Source organism: Ursus arctos, unplaced genomic scaffold, assembly GCF_023065955.2.
Source record: "Ursus arctos isolate Adak ecotype North America unplaced genomic scaffold, UrsArc2.0 scaffold_10, whole genome shotgun sequence".
Taxonomy (NCBI): domain Eukaryota; kingdom Metazoa; phylum Chordata; class Mammalia; order Carnivora; family Ursidae; genus Ursus; species Ursus arctos.
Window position 1 is genome coordinate 54,034,786 of NW_026622764.1, and position 22,832 is coordinate 54,057,617.

The 22,832-nt window shown below is 39.6% G+C and overlaps 1 protein-coding gene across 1 annotated transcript in view; it reads right to left on the reverse strand.

The window, feature by feature from the left end:
• The window catches only part of CPB2 (carboxypeptidase B2), a 52,878-nt gene that overhangs the window by 24,801 nt on the left and 5,245 nt on the right, over window positions 1-22,832 (reverse strand). The window contains exons 2-6 of the mRNA XM_026493296.4: window positions 11,144-11,219; window positions 8,884-9,008; window positions 7,259-7,367; window positions 3,721-3,822; window positions 1,339-1,443 (exon numbers count right to left, since the gene is read on the reverse strand). Of these exons, the coding sequence (XP_026349081.1) occupies window positions 1,339-1,443; window positions 3,721-3,822; window positions 7,259-7,367; window positions 8,884-9,008; window positions 11,144-11,219 (517 nt within the window). The remainder of the gene's footprint in view (window positions 1-1,338; window positions 1,444-3,720; window positions 3,823-7,258; window positions 7,368-8,883; window positions 9,009-11,143; window positions 11,220-22,832) is intronic.

Genomic DNA, 22,832 nt, shown 5'->3' on the forward strand with positions numbered 1-22,832 from the left:
AATTTTTGTTGGGACAAAATACTTGACGGTAAGGTTTTTGAGCTGGATCTTGTTTCCCATGGTATCTTGAGTCTGGAAAGTCATAGGCAATTTATAAATATTTGTGGAATAAATAATTTAATCTTGCAAAGATTCAGCATGTGGGCAGGGTAGAGGAGAGCATGTGTAATAAGAGAGAAGAGGGGTCAATTTGAGAAGGATGGCAAGTAAGGACAACCTCACCAATATGAACTAGAGTCAATATGAATTAGAGTTTCTTTCTGGCCCTTTCCAGGTTCAGTGATGGAATGAAAAAGAAGTGTTCATTCTTGTTTGCTTTGCACCTTTCTTTCTCTAGTAACTGGTACTCCATTCATTACCTAAAATGAAAAACTACCCAACTTGAGGAAGGATCATCAAATGTCTGGGATGTGTTAAGGATCCAGTCAGTTAAGAACTATCCTCATTTGGTCAAGGTAGTAGCGGTGGTGGTTGGGAACTTGGCAGAAGGCTCAGGGATGCTGCGGCTCCCATCGAGGGGAGAGCAGATGGCAAGGCAGGAGAAGGTAGGTAGAGATGTTGTATTTGACAAGACCCAGCAACGGCAGAAATGTTTTTACCTTTGATGTACCTCATTTGTTAAGACAGATCAATCTAAGTGACTATCTTTTAATTTTTTAAAACAAATCTGTTTTGTATAGTTGTATACCTGTGAACACAGGGACAAGAACCATTATCAGAAGGACATGTATTTTAAGTTATTCTTCCAGTGGTAAAGGCTCTTTGTATAAATCAATAGAGAACATTTATGCCCATTTTATAGGACCTGAAGCATAATTTTTATGCTTTCATTTATTATAGAGGTTTATAGTCATTATAATTTTTATTTTTATGCCATACTCTTTGTCTTATATATGGATTTTTTTTTGCTGCCAAGACCTTCTTCAGGGACAAAGTCCCCCATTATAACATATGAGAAAATATGATCTGCTCTGTAATGTTGTACTTCATGTTCAATTTCCAAGGGCAGACTATGGCCCTTAGTAAACACATTACAATTGCAAAATATTTCTTGTTTATTTTCCAGCATTTAGCCTTAGCCAGAAACATAGGAAGGAAAAGGACAATCTTTAGGGTGATTTAAATGCTTGAAGTTATGGTTCTCAAACTTAATATGCCCAGAAGTCACCCAGGTAGCTTATGAAAATTGTAGAATACCAAACCTCCCCACCAGAGAGTTTGAGAATTCTAGGAAGTGACCTGGGAAAATGCATTTAATAAACAGTCCAGTCAATTCTGCACATGTTGACTTAGGCCACACATTGAGAAACTCTGGCTTAAGAGAATGTAAATACTTACATGGTTTATGAACCACAAGCAGAAAGCAGGAGAGATCCATTCTCTGGCATGGATTCCGCAGTCGATCCATATGGCATTTTTGGCTGTTTGTCCTTTTTTAGAAACCTGTCCAAAGAAACCAACAATAACAAGAAGCTTCGGGATAATACTTCCATTTATCTACTGCTTATATTTAATTCTTGCAACAAATCTGTGAAACACACTTTATTCTCTGCATTCCTTTGAGGGTTTTCAAGGGACGTTAAAAGCTGGTGAGATTAAAAGATGCTAGTTAAGGTCACATAGCTGGTGAGAGTCAGGACTGAGGTTTGCACTCAGGACTTTTGATTTAGAGCCCCCTTTGTTCCTCCACAATTACTTAGTCATACCAGAGCTGCATGTGGAAGTGTAGAATTAAAGACCAGAGCACTAGTATTTCAGGCTGTATCTTGACACTTTGTGAGGTAAGTAGGTATATGTAGCGTGGGCAGCTTTCTATAGGAGACCAGAACAAAGAAAGGTTTGGGGAGGGGAAGCCAGTGGTGCTGAAAATAAACTTGGGTTCCCTCACCGTTTTCCCTAGGGTGCATACTTTTTAGGTATAGACTATTTCCCCATTTCACACAGAAAGAAGCACACATCTAAGTCCACACAAACTTATTACCACCAAGTCTGGGGACAGAAGCCTTGTTCTGATTCATGGTGTGGGGAGCTAATGCAAGCTGCCAATTCTGGAATAAGAACTCCTAATCTGTCCTCAGTGATAGACTTTGGAGTCTCCAGAAGTGTCCTCAAAAACACCTCCAAACAAAATGAATCATGGTTCCTTTGCTTTTAAAAGTTAGTCAACACATAAAAAAATCTTTAAAAAAAAAAAAGTTAGTCAACACAATTAGGGTATGGAAGGGAGGGAGAAGAGTGTTATAAAATTAAACAAATATGTGGAGTTGAAATTCCCAAACAAGAAAAGGAGAGCGTTAAATTTGTATTGTCATTCTCCAGCCCTCAAGGAAGTTTGTTCTTAACTAATCTGGAGCTGGTGATAATCCAGTAAGAAAGCAAGGGAGAAAGTCAAAGGGCATTAGCTTCAAAGAATGAAATAATACACAGAGGAGAACTGTCTGGCTGATTTAATTTACTCAATTTAAAAGAAAATCTTGAGTTGTCTGGACTAGTCGCCTGACTCAATTTTTTGTCTAATGGTGCCAAGCAAACTCTCTTGGTACCGGTCCTGACACTGGAAAGATGAAGGAACCCCAGAGACTCCCATCATGTGTACGTCCTTGGTCAAGTAAGACTGAGACTAAGGCACACAGGAAGCATGATCTTCCAATGTGTAAATCTGAGTCCCAGAAACACAAGTTCTGAAGAGTACATACAATATGGCTGAAAGCAAATGTCAAGGGTGGGTAGACCACAATTGCATGGATCCAATTTGATGGACCAACTCAGCTGTCAAGAGGACCCTATGTTTCATATGTCTACCTTGAGTTTGCACTGCAGGTTCTTGTCAAAACAGATGAAAACCCAGAAACCCCAACTCAAAATCTTATCTTTGGATGACTAAGAGCATCACTGCTCACAATTTAGATAGATAATGTTGGAAAACTATATGTAAATTAAATGTTATTAAATCAAATGTATTTTTCTGATGCTTACTTATTTTTTTAGAACTTCTTTCTAATTATTGGGAGGGGGCGGGGGGAACTGCTAAAAAAAAAAAGAAATGCAGAACTAGAAATTAACAACAGGAATTAGTATGGTTTCATGGCTCCCGAAAATTCTTTCTTTGGCCATATTCACATATCTTAACTAAGGCCAATTTACTCAACTAAAAATAAATAGCCAAATGGACACGGATTGTGGCAGAAGCTATCATTTCAGCCCTATTGCCAAGGGCCCAACACAGCCCTGGTTCCTACCCGTCCCTGGTTTGGTTGTTCACTGTTTCTTTGGTTCCAAAAACTACATCAGTATCAGTGTTTGTCTAACAACAGATTCCTCTCCATTCCCCCCCCCCCCATGTAAGCCAGTCAGAGGTGGTGGTGGTGGTAGTGAGTAAATAAAGTACTTGAAAAATAATCCAGATGGCTCCCCTCCTTCTATGAAGGTAGCCGCCAAAGTTCAGGAAGGTTAAATAGCTTATCTATGTCCCATAAACAAAGACAGAGTAGATTCTAAAAATAAGGTTTTCACTCTCAAAACAGCACTGCATTAGTAAAGGAAAGAATACAAAAGCAATAACCAATCCCCAAGGAGCTAAATATTAAAATTGAGAAACACATGTAATGCAAATATTTTCATAGCTCAAAGGAAAAAAAAAATCCAAGTTACAATAAGCAGCAGTGGAGAATTAACACATTCTCCAAAGTTGAGTGATCAATAATTCTCCCCACAACACACCTTTAAAACATAAAGTGGGTACTTCTCATATGAGGATCCAATGTGGATTTTTTCAAGCAAATCAGGACGGTTCTCAGTTATAGCGTCCATCCAAAAATAGATCTGTCAAATCAGAAACCAACAGTTAGTCACAGAGCAAGTTCAAAGCATTTTCTTGGCCAAAGGAAGCAGACAACTTCTTCAAGGCAAGGGGATCCCTTTAAAACCTTTGCACAAACAAAGAGTGAGGAACCAAAGCAGTTGTGGCCAGTGTTTCTTCTGCTGTTTAGGAAAATCAATAAAATTAAAGTTCTCAAAAGTATCAAGGTTTAGAGAAAGAGTAGAAAAGTACTAAGAAATTTATGACAAAGCAGGGAAAATTAATCTTTAGAGTATATTTCTTGAAAGTTATTTTTAAAGGTTCATCACATTGAATTGTCTGCCTCCGTGTGTGAAATCCTCTTTACCATTCATTCTGAGTTCACATTTCTATGGGACTTTCCTTTTTTTTTTTTTTTTTAATATTCACTTTTCAAGAGTGACCTAAGGAAGTGCTGGGCACTATCTTTGTACAGGATAAATATCAGTGCCATTGTTTCCCACTAGAGACCTGTGTAGTCACAACAAGAAGTGTAAAATGAGAGAAGGCAATAAACTTCCCCTCAGAAGGTTTGGAGGAAAAATATTTTCTTTGTCTGAGAAGTTTGATTTAGAACCTTTCTCCGGGCCAGAAGTCTGGTGGTACTGGTGATTCTATCAAGATTACAATGGAAGGAAAAAACAAAACCTCCTGGCCCTGACTTTAGGCTAGTGTCCACTTCAAAGCAGGGTTTGAATGATGGAATTCAGTCATGTTGTAATGGAGACCAACTTCTCAAGGGCCATATTTGTACTTTTATACCTTCTGAAATGGGAATGACCAACCCTTAGCCTTATCTCTGGGACCTTATCAAGAGGTAATTTCAAACAGCAATCCTAGCTGATGGAAACTAGAGCACCATTTGCCCACAGATCCTCTGAGAGTAGTATCACCAGGGTGAGTGGTTGTCCAGTGCTGAGAATTAAGATGCTCTTGGGAAGGCCTACCTGTCACCAAATACCAATGCTGTCAGTGTCTGAGGTGCTGGGCATCCAACCATCAGAGGTTTCCTCATTGGGCCTCTGTTTACCACGTTACTCTTCTAAGGCATGAGTACATCTGAGAGAACTACGACATGAGATTATCTTGTGTCACAGTATTAATGGTTCAGTAGATTTCCTTCAACTGTGGAGGCTGTGTTGAATGAAGGCTGCTTTACAGAAAGCTTGATTCATTTCATAATCTAATCTGGGGTAATGAAGGTAACATCCTTAATGACTCTCTTCTTTGGCTATTTGTTTTAAGAAGTATATATATATATTTTTGTCATTTGTTTTTCTCCCTACAGTGGATTAAGACTTCCTAGCAAGAATCAATGACAAAAGAACCCCTCTTGCCCACCAGGTGACCTTGAGGTGAGGGCTGAAGGAGAGATCAATGCTGAAGGGGAAGGGAGGACTTGGTGGAATTTTCTGAGAGCAAGAAACCTAAGGATTGAGGGTGGGAGGGAGGAGAGGTCCAAAATGTATTCTGCAATGTCATTGTTACAAACTGAATTGTGTTCCCCTCCAAATTCACATATTGAAGCTCTAACCCCCTGTAGCTTAGAATGTGACTGTATTTGAAGATAGAGCCTTTAAAGAGGTAATTATGTTAACATGAGGCTGTTAGTGTTGGCCCTAATCCAACCTGACTGGTATCCTCATAACAAGTGGAGATTAGGACATAAACATACACAGAAAAACCAGGGATGTGCACACAGAGAGAAGGGCATGGGAGGACACAGCGAGAAGACAGCCATCTGCAAGTCAAGGAAAGACGCCTCAGGAGAAACCCAGCCTGCTGTCAACTTGACTGCACACTTCCAGCCTCCAGAGCTCTGAGAGAATACATTTCTGGGGTCTAAGTTGCCCAGTCTGTGACACCTTGTTACGGAGGACTAACACAGTCATGTCTTTTTTTTTTTTTCTTCCCCCTCCTGTGTCTTTCCAGCTCTGTCCTGGAGAGAAGGTAAGAAAAAGTAACCTTGAACAAAATAATGAAAAAATATTTCAAAAATATTTAAAAGTACTTCTTCTTAAGACACCCCCCCCCTTTCCACCAAATTCAACACAGCAGTGACACATTTATCTTGCCCATTTTGCAAATCACACCGACCGAGGTTCTCAACTGCTGGGCATCAAGTTTGTTTCTGCACAGCTGGTGATGGACACTGGAGGGAAGAGGTCTCAGCAGAATAGAGACAAGGGAGGAGAGAAAAAGGAGCAGGATGCAATTTTAAGCTCCGCATCAATCAGCCAGGCACATTGATTCTAGAAGCAGGCTGAGTTCTGGTTTAACTAACTGGAAAGGAACAGATGCTTTTTTTTTTTTTTAAGATTTTATTTATTTATTCGACAGAGATAGAGACAGCCAGCGAGAGAGGGAACACAAGCAGGGGGAGTGGGAGAGGAAGAAGCAGGCTCATAGCGGAGGAGCCTGATGTGGGGCTCGATCCCATAACGCCGGGATCACACCCTGAGCTGAAGGCAGACGCTCAACCACTGTGCCACCCAGGCGCCCTGGAACAAATGCTTTTGAAGATTAAATAGAAAATTGATTCTTACTTCTTAAGTCTTAGATGTCTTAAAAACATGGATATGGTCCTTAACAGTTTCTGGGCACCTAGCCAAAGATGATAAAAATACTTCTATTAAGCAACAGAGCAGCATACTCCATGAAAGAAAAAAAGGTATCGAGGGATTTTTATTACTTGGAGGATACTATATAAAAAAAGAAAGTCCTCCAAAGAGTTTACCCTTTCAACTAACAAATATGGGGATATGGTTCTTAGAGTATCACATGAAAGCTTACTCCAGTCAACTGAGCCCCAGTATCTTTTTCAGGTTCCCTCTAGGAAAATTAGAACCTGTAAGTATTGATAGAAAAAAAAAATCAACTTTTTGATTAAGGTACAGGTGGTGAAAGAATAAAATACAGGTGGTGTTATTATTATTACTATTAGTTTAAATAGATTACTCCTAAGGGGAATAAAATGTTTGCAGTGTACTAAATATAAGCGAATAAATTCCTTTAATTCAGTGAGATAATGTTGCCATTATTCAGTAAGAGTACAATCAGGGTAATGGTCCAGAGAGACATGATTAATTAGATTGTTAATTTTTTTGTGGCAGTTTCATTATGAAGGCCCTACTTTTTATTTCCTGTGATTCCTTAGCACGCAGTATTACTCCTAACAGTGGGAGATACTCACAGCTGTGGACAGACAGCCTGCTCAGAGACAGTTTACTAAATATGATGCAATCTTCTCAGGGAAGAGATCTACAAGAGGATAAGTTAACGCCATATAATCAACCTAATCGTGATTTTTTTTTTTTACCCTCTTCCACTACTTATGTTTCTTTAATAATATCCCATGGTTGAAATGGCAATGCTAATTAAATGAAAACAGTAATTTTGGAGAGAAACGTAATGGCTTACTTCATTTAGTGGGTGATACCGTTCGTAGTATGAGGAGGAAGTCCGGGGGATGACCGTGTCATTGAGAGTTTGCTCTTGGATAAGATCTCTCACTTCTTCCACCAAGATTCTGGGGACAAAACAGAGGGAGAGCCGATTTCCAAACAGGACTTCTATTTTCCCATTGCCCACTGCAGGCACAACAGGTGAGCATGGGGAAAAATCATGGAGAAATCTAACAAGCAAAAGTTCATCAAGGTGTAAACAATAACCCCGAACATTGTAGTAAGCTGAAATTCATCAGTCTTCTGGTGGAACCCACGTGGGTGCTGGAGAGAAAGTGGCTCCTATCCCGTATGTTTTGAGGGCCTCCAAAAACTCACCCTTTTCCCACCATTACCAACATTCCTTGATTGTGATTCATCAGTGTCTTTAACATATAGTTTAATGGACAACTTTCTTAAATCCAGAGTTATTATCTTAAATCCAGTTGTTATTATTCTGTTTTCAGTTAAGGACGGAGGAGAAGCAGAAAGCCTTTACTTTTTGTTTTTCATTTTGACAATCATTGACCTATACCAGATAGCTGCATAGCCAAAGATGATCAAATCTCTAGAGAAACAGAAGCACAGGGAAAGGGAAGGTACCGGCAAGTCATCTTGTTTAATTCTCTTGAGAAGTACCACCTTGTTAACTAGGCAAACGTTTTAACTGAATTAAGCTGTTCCTTCACACAGGATGAACAGTTTGAAAGTTAGCTATTATTTTAATATCATTTTCCATTTTTTTTTAGGCCAACAGATGAGAAGCCAAGGCTTTGACATCTGAAGTGTCTGAGTTCAACTCTTAACTCTGCTACCTTCTATGTGCTATGATCTTGTGAAATTCCTTTGTGTATATGAAACATTTTTCCGTCTGCATAATGAGGATAGTATCTATCCCACAGAGTTAAAGTAGAGTTAAATGAAGCAATGTATCGAAAGGCTCAGCACAGCTCCTGGAAGTCAGTAAACACCTATAACATATCATTAATAATTATCATAGTGTATTATCCAAAGGCTGCCCATTGATACGCAGAAGGGAGCATGGTTTCCAGGAGGTGCTAGGGTAGCCGGAGGAAGACTGGCTCTTGGGCAGTGGATGCCGGAAGGAGACATTGGACAGGAGAGTCCAAGAGGGAGGGGACACGGAGTATGAACAGAAGTTGACTCTGATACAATGTTTAGTTCAGGGCCAGACATTGAGGAAAGTTCACTGCCTTGTGAAGCAAGGAAGGAAGCAAAATACCCTTTAGCAGCTGCTTTTTCAAGAGATACCACAAAACCTACTAAGGAGAATGACAATTTTGCTCCCCAGGTCTAGGCACAGAGTAGAGGAAGGAATAAGGAGGAACTCTAAGAGGCTCGCCAGATCCCTGAGTCTGAGGCATTTTCATATAAGGGACCTAGGTCATGAGAGGTTAAACCAATTGTCGAAGGTCGCAGAGCGAGTCACTTGGGCTTCATCACCAACCCACTTCAGAGATTTCCATGTTGCCATGTTCAAAAGCAGTGTTTATTTTTCCAGGAAGCAATTACACCGTCTGCTCATAAAATGCATCAAAGGTGCTTATAAGGGTTACTCAGTAAACATTGAATGGTGCCTACCTGAATAGGATCGCGCTGTCATGTAAATGGGCTTTCACACTGTTTGCATCAGACGCATTCACAAAAAAATGGACTTCTTTCTGCTTCTTAATAAGTTCAGGGGTTACTGGCTGCCAGAGAACAATCTGCATTTTCAAAGGGGAAAAAAATGACAACAAAAACAGTTGTTCACATCATTCTCATCTGTGGCTAAAGCCACAGGGTGTGTCGATAGGAGAAACGAAAAAGACATTTCCTGGCCGCTGGTCACCAGTCACCATTCACACATGTGGCAGTGTAAACATTTATTTTGCAGGGGGCTTGTTTTATTCTTCGCTGCAACTGCAGTTGCTAAAGAGGGCCTGGGCCATACAAGGCACTCCAAAGATATTTGGCGAGACAAGAATAAATGAGTGAATGAATATATTTATGACCCAACTATAAAGCTGGCTGTGTATGTCAGATGTGTAAAGGAGAAATGAAATTCTGTCTGACAGAAAGTTAATTAAGTGTTGATATTCTTTAATAAAAATTCCATGTCTTGATATTATTATCCTGTTGGTATTCCTTTTCTTTAATCTAATTATGGACTTTGGGCAACGCCTTCCAATAATATTTACATTTTTTTTTCTATTTTACCAGGCTTTTTCCAAGCACTTTCATACCCATTTCCTTTGACCATTATAATTACACTTTGTTACAGGCTAGGCAGGTGTTATTATTTTCACTGTTATTATTTCATTGGAAATAATGAAGAAGTGAATGCTCATAGCCAATTTGTCTAAAATCATACACGTAGGAAGTGGCAGAACAAGAACTCTGATGCTTCCTCTGGTGGTATGGCCTCTGCCGTCGGGAGGTGGCCATGAAAACTCACCACCCATTTCTCCTGTTCAGAGGAGCATAGTTGAAGGGCCTTCCCAGCCCCTGCCCCTCTTGATCCACTAGAGACTGAGGCCGAGCTGCCCCAGGGCTGCAGTCAGCCACTGACTGAGCACTGAGGGCATATTCTTGCAGGCTGATTTCTGCAAGATATGGGTTCCTTCTTCCAGGTGGCTTTGGCTTAAGGACTCACCACTGGTCTAGCCAAACCTTCATCAGAACTGCCCTCAGGCTAGAGAGTCTCCATTTTTTGCTCAAGCGTCAGAGCTGCATCATGGTCTGAAAGTGCCCCCTACCATCTCTAGTTTCCTCCTCTTCATCCATCACAAGCATCCCCCCCTAGTCCATCCCTGGCATCTTTAATCTGGTTTTGATGTCTGCTTCTTAAAGAACCTTCACTGACAAATAGGGAGCCATCAGTTTTCTACCATGACATTTTATATCTCTGGTCAGCTTTCTACACCTTAAGCATTTGGAGGAGATGGGTCCCAGGCATGAAGATTTTAATAAATGTTCCCTTGTGGTTTTGATACTTATTCCTTTTACAAACCATTGTTCTATAAGCAAAGTTCTATTGGACTTCTGTTATCACAACATCTTTGTAAGTACAAACTTTCATTCCCAAAGTACTATTATTATGAAATTGGCTGATAAGTCAATGGCACAAATGAAGAAGTTTTGATTTTAGCAACCAGCAAAATCATGTGATGATGGGAAGGGGGAGTAGGCTATAAGGAAAGGGGTTTAAGGGCGCCTGGGTGGCTCAGTCAGTTTAAGGGTCCGACTCTTGACTTTGGCTCAGGTTGTGATCTCAGGGTCGTGAGATCGAGCCTTCCATCATGCTCCTTGCTGGGCATGGAGTCTGCTTAAGATTCTCTACCTCTGCCCCTCCCCTCCCCTCCCCTCTGCTTGTTCTCACCCTATCTCAAAAAAAAAAAGGGGGGGGGGTTATACCAGCTGTATGTAATTCAGACAACATATGAGAGAACATGGTGCACAAAATTTACACCTAGTGAAGCTAATGTACAGCTGATCCTTCAGGACTGTGGGGGTTAGGGGTGCCAACTCCCATGCAGTTGAAAATCTGCATATAACTCTTGACTTCCCCCAAACTTAACTACCAATAGCTCACTGTTACCTGGAGCCTTACTGATACCATAAACAGCTGATGAACATGTATTTCATGGGTTATATGTATTATATACTGTATTCTTATAATAAAATAAACTAGGGAAAAGAAAATGTTATTAAGAAAATCTAAGGGAAATACGTTTACAGTACTTATACTGTATATCTCAAAACCAACCAACCAACCAACAAACAACTGTGTGTAAGTGGATCCCCACAGTTCAAACCAGTGTTATTCAAGGGTCATCTGTAAAGATGAAGGAGAAATTACCTCGTATGTTGTAGTAAGATTCTGCAGAATGTGAACTTGCCTGGAGGTTCTAGGAATAGCAGATAAAACCTGGCCACTGGAAAAAAATAAAACAGAATTTTGATGCTAAATAAAAAAGTGAAAATGAGATGAATTATACTGGGAGGGGCTCCTAGGGAATTGTGAAAAGGAAACAAACTAAATCGTAAGAGGATCTTGCTACAGACTGAGTGTTCAAAAGAGAACATATACTTTCTCATTCTTTCTGCTCCTGAGCACCTGCCAAATCACTAACTCTCTTGAATGGGAGTCCTTCCTTCCTTCTTCTCCTCTGTGTGCCTGTGCATGCCTGGGTGTGTTTAATTTTAAAAATTAAATATTTGATGCATGAGGGAATATTTATGTTAACATTCACTGATTACATAATGAAACAAATGCCTGGGAACCCATTACGCCACTTAAGAAACCCAACGTTATTAGGTGTCCTTGCAGCTCCTTGTGGCCTTGTCCCCATTCTGTGTCCCTGCCCCATCCCCAAAGGTATCCACTACCCTACATTTGCACTTTGCTCATTCCCTTACTTTTCCTCAATAGTATGGATTCTTAAATAGATGTATGGATTCTTGAATGTGTAGATTCTTTTTTTTTAAGATTTTATTTATTTATTTGACAGAGATAGAGACAGCCAGCGAGAGAGGGAACACAAGCAGGGGGAGTGGGAGAGGAAGAAGCAGGCTCATAGCGGAGGAGCCTGATGTGGGGCTCGATCCCATAACGCCGGGATCACACCCTGAGCCGAAGGCAGACGCTCAACCGCTGTGCCACCCAGGGGCCCCTTGAATGTGTACATTCTTAAGATACCCTTAGATTTGCTTGATTTAACTCTATAAAAATGGTGTACTATATGTATCCTTCTAGATCTTATTTTTCTCACTCAACATTGTATTTTCAAGTTTATCATCTGTGTTGAGGAATGTAGCCATAGTCTACATGTGCTGGAATTTGTCTACAAGTGGAATTGCTATTTCTTGGAGGTACACACATTTTAATTTTATAGAATAGTACCAAATTATTTCTCAAACTTTTTACACCAGTTTATAATTTCAGCAGTAGTGGAAATGATTTCCTATCGCTCCTCCTCCTTGCTATCACTTGATGCTGCCTGACTTTTTAATTTTTCCAATTGGATGTTTGAATTGCAATGGAATCTTTAATGCAATTTTAATTTTAATTTTCTGACTTACTAATGAAGTGCAATTATTTCCATTCAATTATTTTTTGTGACAATCGACTAGTAGAATTTCTTTTTATAATCTGGATACTAACCCTTCGTCAGTTAAGTGTATTGAAAATATTTTGTACCAGTTTGTTTCTCTTTTCTCTGTCTTTACGATGTATTTTTATCCATCATTTCCTTCTAGGTTTGTGCTTTACTGTGTGTTAAGAACTCTTTCCCAATCCCTAGGTCTTAAAGATATTCTCTTATATTTTTTTTGTCTTTCTTCTTTTTTTAATTTAAATTTCAGTATCGTTAACATACAGTGTTGTATTAGTTTCAAGTGTATAATACAGTGATTCAACAATTCTATACATTACTCGGCACTCGTCATGATAAATGTATTCTTAATTCACTTCACCTCTTTCACCCATTCCCTCTCCCACTTCTGCTTTGATAACCATCAGTTTATTCTCTACAGTTAAGAGTCTGTTTCTTGGTTTTTCTCACTCTCTCTGTTTTCTTCCTTTGTTCATTTGTTTAAGTTCTACATATGAATGAAATCTACAGTATTTGTCCTTCTGATTGACTTATTTCACTTAGCATTATACTCTTTAGATCGATTCATGTTGTTGTAGATGGCAAGATTGGATTCTTTTTTATGTCTAAAAAAATTTTCCATTGTATATTGTATTCCGTATATAGTATGTATATTATATACACACAATATCTTCTTTATCCTTTTATCTATTGAGGGACACTTGGGCTGCTTCCATAATTTGGCTATTGTAAATAATGCTGCAGTAAACTTAAGGGTGCATACATCTTTTAGAATTAATGTTTTCGTATTCTTTGGGTAAATACATAGTGGGATTACTGGATCATATGGTAATTTTATTCTTAATTTTTTGAGGAACCTATGTACTGTTTTCCACAGTGGCTGCACCAGTTTGCATTCCCACCAATAGCACATGAGTGTTCCTTTTTTACCATATCCTCACCAACACTTGTTGTTATTATGTTTTTTATTTTAACCACTCTGACAGGTGTGAGGTGTTATCTCATTGTGGTTTTGATTTACATTTCCCTGATGATGAGTGATGTTGAACATTTTTTCAAGTGTCTGTATATCTTCTTTGGAGAAATGTCTGTTCATGTCTTCAACCATTTTTAATTGGATTATTTGGGGGGTTTCTTTGGGTTTCTATGTTTTTTGGTGTTGAGTTGTATAAGCTCTTTATATATTTCTGATACTGACCCTTTATCAGATATGTCATTTGCAAATATCTTCTCCTATTCAGTAGGTTGTCTTTTAGTTTTGTCTTTTGTTTTTATTATTTAAGTTTTTAAATCTATTTGAAAATCATTTGTGTAAAGAAAGACTTGAGTGTAAAGAAAGACTTGAGTTCCTTTTTTTCTTCTTAGCCTCATTTGTTAATCATTAATACTTTCCCCAGAGATCAGCTATGCCAATTCTGCCATGTATAAGTTTTCATACTCTTTGGTAGAGACAATGCTGGTTCATCCCATCAGTTTTCGTTTCTGGGGATACACAAAAAACTGCATTTCCCAGCCTTCCACATGGTTGTGTTGAGACCACGTGCCTGAGTTCTCAACAATGGGAATGTGTGAGGGAGCGATGTGCCACAGTTAGGAGCAGGTGGGAGTCTTCATGTGCTATGTGCTCTTTTACCCTGGAGCTGGAAGGAAAGAACCCCAAGGAGTTGCAATAGGGAGGCAGCCCAGATCTCCAAGTTGGAGGAGAGGATGAGGGAGAGCCGAATGATTTCATTAATTGGTGAAGGGAGTGAGAAAAAAAGCCTTGTTGTGGCAAGTAAAGCTATTTCAGGAAGCATTAGTTATACAGCATAATCAAGGATTACCCTTATTGATGTGGTGTGGTCCATTTCTTGGATCTCTTTTATGTTCCATGGATTTACTTGTCTATCCTTGGGCTGATACCATTCTTCCGTGTGATTGTAGCTTCATATTAAACTTAACAACCTACAGGACAAGCTCCTGCTTCCCCTCTCCCTCATCTAGTTCTTTTTAGAGATTTTCTTGGTTTGACATTTTGCTTTTCCAAATAAATTTTAAAAATCAAAGAGGAAAAAATGAAACAAGATGAAACCAGAGAGGGAGACAAACCATAAGAGACTCTTAATCTTAGGAAATAAACTGAAGGTTGCTGGAGGGGAGGAGGGTGGGGGGATGGGGTGGCTGAGTGATAGACATTGGGGAGGGTATGTGTTGTGGTGATTGCTGTGTGTTGTGTAAGACTGATGAATCACAGACCTGTACTCGTGAAACAAATAATACATTATATGCTAATTAATTGAATTTAAATTTTAAAAATCAGCTCTTTATGTTCCATGAAAAAGCTTGGATTTTGATTAGTATTATTATAAATCAATAATTTGGGAGAATTGACATTCTCCTGATTCTGAGTCTCCATGTCATTAATACAACAGATTTGTCTACCAGTTTAGGCATTCTTTAATAACCTTCAAAAAAGTTTTATAATTTTATCATACAAATATTGAATATTTTTATTATATTTATTCTAGCAAATTTCTTTTTTCTTTTATAAATAGTGATTTTTAGTATTCCATCTCTTAGTTCTTCCTTGTTGAGGTATAGAAATGAAATAAATTTTTAGATATTAATTTTCTATCCAGGTCCCTTGGTAGTTTCGATCATTTCAATGTAGATATTTTTTTTTCTTTACAAGAAATCATTACAATTGCACATACTAAATTTTGCTTCTTTCATTTCAATGCTTGCGGAATTTTTTTTCTTGCCTGACTGTATTGACTAGGACCTGCCATACAGTGTTGAATGGAAGTGGAAATAAAATTCATGATGCATAATTTTTAAGAAAAGTTTGTAATGTTTCACCATCAGAATGCTTGTGGCAGGGTTTTGTAGGTGCCTTTTATCAGGGTAGAGAAATTTCTTTCTACTCTCTGCTATGAGTTTTTATGAGGAATGGATGTGGATTTTATCATATGTTTTTATGAGATGAGCACGGGGTTTTCTAGTTTCATCTCTTAATGTGATGAATTACATCAATAGATTCTTTTTTAAGATGACACCTGGTTTAATTTGTTTTCTCACCTTTGCTTTGTCGTATTTCTTTCTACCTTATAATGCTTGCTAGGGCCCTAAGGGATGCTTAGCAATTCTTGCAGAGCCAAGGCAATAGATTAGTGTGAATCAATATGGATTGACTTTATTTTTACATACCACCTAATCAGAAAGGAAAGAATTTCTTAATAAATTTTCTCATCCTTGCAGCTTTCTATCCATTTTTGCAGGTGAGAGAGATTTGGATAAATAGAGAATGGAAGCAGTGAGGTGAGGAATTATAGATATATGCGGAATCTGTTAACAGCAATGGCATTCTTAAATTTCTAGTCTACTTCTGAGTAACTATTTTATGTAAGTTAAAATTAGGTTATATTGGTAGCATTTGCCAGAGGGAGACCATTTTTTAACTTAAAGAAGTTTTTCTTATATTTTTAGACAAATATTATCTTTGAAATGTGGGATAAACATATTTTTTTAATCACAAAGAAAATGTTTTGCTCTTTCCTAATCTTAGCAGGTGCCTGGGTGGTTCAGCAAGTTAAGAGTCTGCCTTGGGCTCAGGTCATGATCTCAGGGTCCTGGGACCGAGCTCCACATTGGGATCCCTGCTCAGCTGGGGGGCCTGCTTCTCCCTCTTCCACTGTTCCTTGCCCCTGCTCATGCTGTCCCCCCCCTCTCAAATAAATAAATAAATAAATAAAATCTTTTTTAAAAATTAAAAAAAAATAAAACTAATCTTAGACTTTGGGGTGCCTGGGTGGCTCAGTTGGTTGAGCATCCAACTCTTTGATTTTGGCTCAGGTCATGATCTCAGGGTTGTGGGATCGATCCCCGCATCAGGCTCTGCACTGGGCATGGAGCCTGCTTGAGATTCTCTCTCTCCCTCTGCCCCTCACTCCCCCTGCTCATGCTGTCTCTCTCTCTCTCTCAAAAACAAAAACAAAACAAGAACAAAACAAAACTAATCTTAGATTTTGCTTTTAGTCAAGATGGAGAAACAAGGACTAGGTTTACTCTCCTGCCAGAAATAAATAAAAAACTGGAATGAATTCATTCTATATATAGATAGATAGATATAGATATAGATACAGATACAGATATATCTCACAATGTACTTAATAAATTGAATATCAGCAATATGATGATTAGATATAACATTGTATCCTAGATTAGATCCTGAAACAGAAAAAGGACATTAGGGGAAAAACTGATGAAATCCAAATAAAGTCTGGAGTTTAGGTAATAGTAATAGTGTTAACAATGTTGGATTTTTAGTTTTGACAAATATAACATGGTAATATAAGACACTAACAGTAGGGGAAACTGAGTGAAAGAGTATTCAGGAACTTTCTGTAATATCTTGTGACTTTTCTGTAAATCTAAAAATATTCCAAATAAAATTTTTACTTAAAAAATGTAACAAGAGCTCTGGAAGTACAAAAGAGGTTATGACAACTTATGCCTGTCATTATTAGCAAAGGCTTTATGGAAGAGATGTTTGGGTAAAGTAGAGTATGGAAAGGCCCTGTGGCAGGAGACAAAAAGGCACTGCTGGGGAAATAGCAAGCTGTTCCTTGTTGCCAAGTGTAGGATAGGATAGTCGCTAAACAGAAATTAACTGGAAAACTTGTTTTAGTCCTTGTCTAGAGAAGGTTTTGAATGCACATTGAGAAATCTGGTCTTTATCTTGTAGGCAGTTAGGAGTTAGGAAAATGACATTTCTTGTGATTTATAAGAATAACTGACAGCAGAGTGGAGGGTGGTTTTATTTAAGAAATCCTGATTAAAAGATTTAAATTCTGGAAATAAGCCTATGGAGACTTGATTTTCAGAAGGGGGAAAAGACTGGCTCACAGGAAAAAGAGACTGGGAAATTTTACGTCAATCCCTGGTAGAGTTTTAGTGTATGCTATTCAATCGGTACTTGAGGAAGTATGTTCCAGCGGAGGTGCTGCAGGACCATTAATAGTAACAATACCTGGAAACCACACGAATGCTTCTCAGTAACAGAGTTGTTGAAAGATAGTAATGTCTGCACATTCTGGAATGTTTTGTAGTCATTATAAAGAATGAGTTAGGTTTCGAAAAGTTAACTTGTGGGAGATTTACAAGACGTTCTAAAGAAGCAAGATATGGAGAAGTCTATAAAATATTACCCCATTTTTGAGAGAAAAATAAATTAGAAAGAAAAAGGAAAATTACATGTGTTAAATGCAGGAGAAAAGTGATGAATGAATAAGCAGCACATAGTTAACATTGATTTGGATGGTGGGGGAGGGCAATTGAAAGACTGGGTGGGTGAGAGAAGTGGGGGGAGGAGTTCCAATAGGAGATCAGATATTCGATGAATGTATAATTACACAAGGGTGTATATAAATGTATAAAGAAACACAGGAAAGAATGATTACCAAAATGTTAGTGATGTTTTCTCAGGGGGTGATGAAATTTCAGTGTTTTTCTCCCCAATTTTATGCCTGCCCACATTACTAATTAACCAAAAAGAACTCTTATTTAATCGGGGGAAAAACTATTAAAAAGTTACTCTTACTGTGAAAAAGCCACTGCCAAACTTCTTATACTGCTGAAGACCCTTTTGCTAGAATATTCCTTGTTGTTTTCAAATGTTCTCTGAGCCCATCAGGGGAGTAGAGTGAATTTCTAGTATTTCATAGTATTTTCATTCTAACATGTCCTATTCTAGAAATTTTTTTTTCTTTCACCATCTGCCATAATAGCTCTGACATTTCTAGTTCACTAAATGTAGGCCACTGTTTTCTCCAAGCTTCCAAAAAACATCCTAGCAGCAATTAGCACCACCTCCCAAGGATCTAACTAGAATGTCAAATCCTGTATCTTGGGCGAGTGCACCTCTCTAAGGATATAGTCCCTCTCCTTTGTTAACATACTCAGCACTTGTACAGCCAGATTATGTCATGACTTAACTCTAGCTACCAGTTAGGAGGAGAGGTGGGAGTAGATTCTGAGGGCTGAAAGTAAGAGATGACATTACAGAACCCTGATAGCAATGGGGGTGATGAAATCATTGTATAATAGAAGCCAGGTGGCAATGTTTAATCATTCTTGACAAGTTGGGTCCAGAAGAACATGACCCATAGAAAGCTATAGAGGTAGTTAAGAGAACATAGAGTTCTCAGGGGCAAGATAAATGGCAGCCAACAAAAGTATTGCTCAATCTTTACAATCAAAATAAATTAAGGATGAATATGTGAGAACCTAAGGACAGCTATCCCCATCAAGAGTTACAATCCATTGCCCAGTTTCCAGATACAGTTTCTTAGACCCAGTTCCTAGACCCAGAATCTTTTTCCTGAAGTGGGGAGGCAAGTCCCCACCAGGAAAGACCCTGCAACATTATAGAAAGGGTATATGATCATGACTTCCTCTGTCCCTCCCCAAAGAAACCTATGAAAATGAACTCAGGAACTCTGCACACTGGAGAAAGGGAGAATACTCCATCATTCTGAGGTCTTTTGGATGCAGGGTCCAAGCTGACATTGACACCTGGAAGTCTGGAATCCTAGTCTAGGTCCAGTTCTTGGTGGAGGCACTGGGTCCATGGACCCCCACTCCATGATCATTTCCCTGGTCCCCAAATGTAAAACTGACATGGACATACTTGGTAATTGGTAGGACCCACTCATCAGTTCCTTGCCTGTAAAAGAGCTATCATAATGGGAAAAGCCAAAAGGTGAAACTGTGCCTCTTCACCCTCAGCCAGGAGAAGGAAAAAAAACCAAACAAACCAAAGCATTCTGGGGAAAATGGCAGATATTATGCCACCCTTAAAGACCTAAAGATGCGAGGATGGTGGTTTCCACTTTAAATTCATTAGTCTGGCTTTCACAAAAACAAGATGGGTCCTAGTGCATGGCAGTGTACAATCAGACTCTACCAAAGAGGAGCAAATTGTAGCCACTGTGCTCAGTGTGGTCTTGGCTGGGCAGAGGCTTAGGTATACAGTATTCATCTATTGAGCTGGTTGTCTCTATCAGAAAAAAAATCACAAACAATTCACATCCACTTGGTATAGTCTCCCATATATAGCTAGAATCTTGCTTCAACTTGAATTAATTTCTCCACTAATGAGCCTGTCTGGATATCCCAAGCTACTATATCAAGGACATCATGTGAATCTTGGATCAAATGAACAAGAAACACCAGGTGTGCCGGAGGTCTTGGTAAGGCACATGTGCTCCCAAGGTTGTGTGTGTGTGTGTGTGTGTGTGTGTGTGTGCCGGGGGTAATACTATAAAGATTCAGGGTACTGTTATACTAGAGAAATTTAAAGGTCTAGTGATCTGGGATAGGCTGGAAAATTCCCTCTAAAATAAAGGACAGAACTTCTATCTCTCCTGATGAAGAGAGGAGCCTAGTTCCTGGTAAGTCTCCTGGGTTCGGGATATACCTCACTTGGAAATACTGCTTCAACCCATTTATTGGGTGACATGAAAGACTATCATAAACTGTGATGGAGAGGCCCAGAGAAGAAAGGTTCAGGCTGTGGTACAAGAGGCCTGACACTTGGGCCATATGGCCTGGCAGGCCATACAGGATTGGAGGCATCTGTTGTGGGAAAAGATGCCACTTAGAGGTTTTGGCATGTCCCAATAGGAGAATCACAATGTAGACACCTACAGCAAGGCCATGACATCTGCAAAGAAGAATCATACACCTTTCAAAAAAACCAGTTCCTGACATGCTATTGGGCCCTGGTAGAAATGGAATGCCTGTCCGTGGGTAACAAGTGGTCATGGAGCCAGTCTCACCCATCATGAGCTGGGTTTTGTCATACTCACTATGGTAGACAGAATGATGGCTCCCTAAAATGTCCATGTCCTAATCCCTAGAACCTGTGAACCTGTTGCCTTACATGGTAAAAGTGACTTTGCAAATATAGTTATGTATTTTGAGATGGGATGATTATGTTGGATTATCTGAGTAAGCCCAATGATATTGCAAAGATCCCCAAAAGTGGAGAAGGGAGACAGAGAGAGAGAGGCAGAGGGAGATTTGGCCTAAGAATAGTTCAGAGTGATTCAGTGCAAAAAGGACTCAACCTGCCTTCACTGGCTTTGAAGATAAAGGGTGGAGTTGCAAGCCAAAGAATGAAGGTGGCCTCTAGAAACTGGAAAAAGCAAGGAAGGGATTTTCCCCTCAAAGCCTCTAGGGAAAAAACACAGTGGTGACTGACACTTTGATTTCAGCCCAGTGAGACCCATTTTTACTATTTAAACTACGGAAATGTAAGATAATAAATTTGTGCTGTTTTAAGACCCGACTTGTGCTAATTTGTTACAGTAGCAAGAGGAAACTAATACACTTGTCGTGTCATGAGGTTGGGCAGGCCAACCAGAACTCCATCATTAAACAGAGTGGTACATCTGGGATCAGGCACAGGTAGGATCTGAGGAGACAAGTGAGGTGCATGAGCAGGTGGCCCTTCCTCTCAACTCATACTGACACATGCCGCATGTGGAGGTCCCTTATGAGCAGCTAATGCAGGAGTGTAGCAGCCATGAGAACACACCTCTAAGATCTCCAACTGCAAGACACGTAATTGATGGAAGCTGTGCTTGAATTCTGTCCCTATGTTAGTGCTAAGGCCATATTATTCACTGGCTGCTTCCAGCTAATAACTGAGCATGGTGGGGATAACAAGGCAGGCTCATTACTGAAAGATGGGGGGCCCTTCTGGTGGATGACATTGGCCAAGAACCACCTTATCAACTTTGCAAAATCTTTCTTAGAATTGCACTACATCTAAGACCTTCCACCCTCCTTCCTTCCTTTTTTCCTCCACAAGGATTAAATCAGCATTGCAGTCCTATGTCTCTCCCCAGAGCCTCTTCTTGTCCCCACCTTATTTTTTCCTCTCAAGCATTTTTCTCAATACATGTCTTCCATGTCTAATTCCATCTTGGTGCCTGCTTCCTGGAGGACTAGGGAAGTGGGAATAAAGTGTGGAGATCTTTGTATCACATTGTAACACCTAACAGAAAGCACCCACCAAACAATAGGCACTAACTAGGTAAACATCATGATTAGGCAGTTGATGTCAGCCAGCCTCTGTCAACAGTCACCCCAGTGCTGGCACAAAGGGCCCATGAGCAGAATAGCCATGATGGCAAGGACGTAATTTTCATGGCTCAACAGGATGGGTTCCTACCCACCAAGATTGATAGAGCAACTGTTGCTGCCAAATGTCCAACTTGACAGCAACAGAAACCAAAACCAAGCCCTTTAATCAGCACCATTCCACGAAGAGACCAGGCACCCGAGAAATTGCCACTTTGGTCCCCTTCCACTCTGGGTCTGGATTTGCCTCTTCTACCTGCAGGGCCTCAACTGGTGTTACCATTCAAGGACTTATATAGTGTTTGATCCACACAGGATTTCACCTAACACCGTATCGGATTAAGGGATCCACTTTACAACAAGGGAGGTGCACAATGGGCACGTTACTGTGGGATCCACTGAGCCTATCACATACCACACCACCCAGGAGCTGCAAGCCTCATGAAGCGATTAGAATGGATTAGCTGAGGTGCTAGCTTGGAAAGGAGCAACATCTTCCAGGATGCAGTCTTAAATCAATAATCATTATATGGTGTGGTGTCTCCACAAGTTAGAACACATGGTTCATGGTTCCAGGAACCAAGCTGAGGTGGCTTTACTCACCACCATTCCAGGTGAATTAGGGGAATTTGTACTTGCAATTTACAAATATGGCTCTATAAATTTAAAGTTCTGGTTCCCAGAAGAGAAAAGCTCCCACAGGAGTCATGGCAAGAGTTTTATTAAACTGACAGCTGTTGCTGCTACCCAGTCATTTCCGTCTCCTCGTCCCAAAAGATGATCAGAAAGGAGAGGAGTTATGCTGGAAGGGGTAAGTGACCTTGACCATCAGGAGGATATCGAAGGCTGCGTTCACACAGTTAAGCTGTCAGCGAAGAATACATTTGGTACACAGATGATAAATTTAGGCATTCTGTGATACTCCCTTGCTTTACATTATCCAAACAGGCTAAATTTCAATCCCACATAAGGGAAGTGTTGTGTTGACTAGAAGATAAGGGCATTTTTCTAATGTATTTGACCAAAGCTAGTCAACAGAAAAGAGAAAAAAAAGAAAAAGTAAAGGTAAAAAAATGTGTTATTCCAAGGGTCCTATTTCTTAAGGAGAAAAAATTTAAGGAAACATAGAAAAATACATTGGGAAATGTGGAGGACTAAAATGATGATGGTAAAAATGCACCATAAAATATATTAATGTGTCCACATTCCAACTGTGGTGAGCTGGACTCTTCCTGTCTCCACCTGTTTAGCCCAAGTGCCAACACAATAGAATTAGGAAATGGAATGAGGGTCAGTCAGGTCTCCTTA